The sequence below is a fragment of the Penaeus vannamei genome, chromosome 20 (genome assembly GCF_042767895.1).
Source record: "Penaeus vannamei isolate JL-2024 chromosome 20, ASM4276789v1, whole genome shotgun sequence".
Classification (NCBI taxonomy): Eukaryota; Metazoa; Arthropoda; class Malacostraca; order Decapoda; family Penaeidae; genus Penaeus; species Penaeus vannamei.
In genome coordinates, this window is record NC_091568.1 from 1932809 (window position 1) to 1935389 (window position 2581).

Sequence of the window (2581 nt, forward strand, 5' to 3'; positions counted from 1 at the left end):
CTTCCTCATCTCGCGAGTTGCCTTATCTCATTCCTTCCTCTCTTATCAAACCCCGAGAGGAACCTACTGTAATCCCACCGCTATGACACCTAAAATCTTACCCCAAACGCGGCAAAAATAGAGTGCCAGTCGCCTCGAGTGCCATGCCATCAAGTCTACTTCTGAAAGTCTGTGTTTTGTAGTGAGGAAAACCTCCCCAAATAGGGACTTGGCGCCTTTCAAAACTTACGTCGAAGTCACTCTTAAAAACCTAGTATTTAGAGACACTTTCGCTCCCGAGTGCGTATTTACAGTGAGGAAATCGGTACATATTTAGATAAACTATATTATATGTGTATATATAATTGCTCCTTAGGTCTCTAGGGGTCCTTCGAGGATTATAAAAGCTATTGTTCTCCCTCTGTGTGATTTTTGTTTTCCGTGTTTGTGTGTGTAATACTGCGGGGGAACATACATACATACATCATATATATACACATATATATATATATATATATATATATATATATATATATATATATATATATATATATATGCATATATTCATATATATATGTATATATATATATATATATATATATATATATACACACATATGTATGCATATATATATATATATATATATATATATATATATATATATATATATATATATATATATATATATATATATATATTTGTGTGTGTATATGTATGTATGTATGCATATGCACAAAATAATGCGTATTTGTGTTTGTGTTTACATACATATTAGATGTGACATACGTATATATATATATATATATATATATATATATATATATATATATATATATATATATATATATATATATATATATATATATGTCTGATTGTATTCATGTATGTACGAACATATGCATGCATGTGTGCCAACAAACGTGTATACTCCCGTAGAAAATGAATAAATATCTATCTATCTATCTATACATATTTGTGTGTGTGTGTGTGTCTTCACGTGTGAGTGCTTGTGACCGCGTATGCGCGTGTGAGAGCACACACGTCCTCATGTCTTTGTGTGCTGAACAGCGGTATCTAGAAACCCACTTAAGACTCGACCCGTCTGATCTAATCTTGAGTGCATTTATGTCAAATGCGCTTGTCGAGATAGAACAGTTCTTAAGAGTTAAAAAAAAAAGAGAACTGTTCGAGAACTTACGACACTCACAGAGTGTTCTTGTTCATATAGTATAACCTATTTAGAAACTCTTATAATTGTTATAGTATAAGTGCCTTGCCATGTGTCTCTTATCCTTATTGATATATAATTTTATGAGAGCAATCAGAGGACAGAAATAGATGGACTCGTTATGTCTTTTTTTTTTCCTTTTTTTTCTTGTCCTCGGAATAGGCATTGAGCAACGTGATTTGATGATTCCTGGTAAATTCAGGGATAATACGCATTATATATTTTTTTCTGTTCACTAATTCATTTATTCCTAGTATTTCCTTCTTTTATCTTATATTTCTATTGGACGACTGCTTTCTCGCAATCGAAGAGAATTTGATCATTTCGTCACCCGTAAAAATGGAAATGAATCTTCAAATATATTTTTTTTTACGATGATTGTTCACTTAGAGGGATGAATTAAGAGGAAAGATCCTCTTCCGATTTTCTGCCGATTCTCTCTTTCTTCGACACGAGAAATCGGCGAATATCCAAGCCACACGCACTCGACGCCATCGCGTGCGTCGTGCCATTATTCCGACCTTTTTCGATCCCTCTTTCTCATCTCACACGACCTTCTTCTCTTCGTCGACGACTCGTTTCTCTCGTCGACGACCTCTTCTTCTTCTCCTCCTCCTCGACCCCTTCCTTACTCGTCGACGACTCGCGCGCTCTCCCACGCCCCTTTTCTTCGGTACTTCGACGACCCTTTCCGACGAGCGGACTACCTGCTGCAGGAGGACGCCGTCGCCCTCGTCCTCGTTCTCTCGCGTGGAGTGCCTCTCGGGGCCCGGGGGACTCGACGCTCTGCCACGGGGTCTCTCTCCTCCTCAGTTCTCCGCGGCTGCAGGGGGGTCCTCGAAGGGGCTCGGGGCTCACGCTAGCCTGGGGGAGCAGAGAAGGCCTAGGGTGAGGTTTGGTCGACGGGGGGGGGGGGGGTCTGGGGCTAGAGAGGAAAGGCGTCAATGGGAGTGGATCCAAGAAGAGAGAATGCGCAGAGGCACAGGTGCTAGTGTCTTTACGATGTGTGTCTATCGGTCTATCTATCTAGCTATCTGTATATCTATCTATCTATCTACTTATATATATATATATATATATATATATATATATATATATATATATAATATATATATATATATATATATATATATATATATATTTATACACATTGATATATAAATATATATATATATGTATATCTATATCTATCTATCTATCTTTCTAACTATCTATCTATCTATCTATGCATCTATCTATATATTTATTTATCTATCTATCTATCTATCTATCTATGCATCTAGGCATCTATCTATCTATTTATCTATTTATCTATTTATCTATTTATCTATCTATCTATCTATCTATATCTATATATATATATATATATATATG

At 36.1% G+C, this 2581-nt stretch overlaps 1 protein-coding gene across 1 annotated transcript in view; it reads right to left on the reverse strand.

Annotated features, from left to right (window-relative positions):
- Positions 1-913: 913 nt before the first annotated feature.
- LOC113812672 (melanopsin-A-like) overlaps positions 914-2581 on the reverse strand; it is a 116002-nt gene continuing 114334 nt past the window's right edge. The window contains exon 9 of the mRNA XM_070135629.1: positions 914-2071. Within this exon, the coding sequence (XP_069991730.1) occupies positions 2062-2071 (10 nt within the window). The 3' untranslated portion in view covers positions 914-2061. The remainder of the gene's footprint in view (positions 2072-2581) is intronic.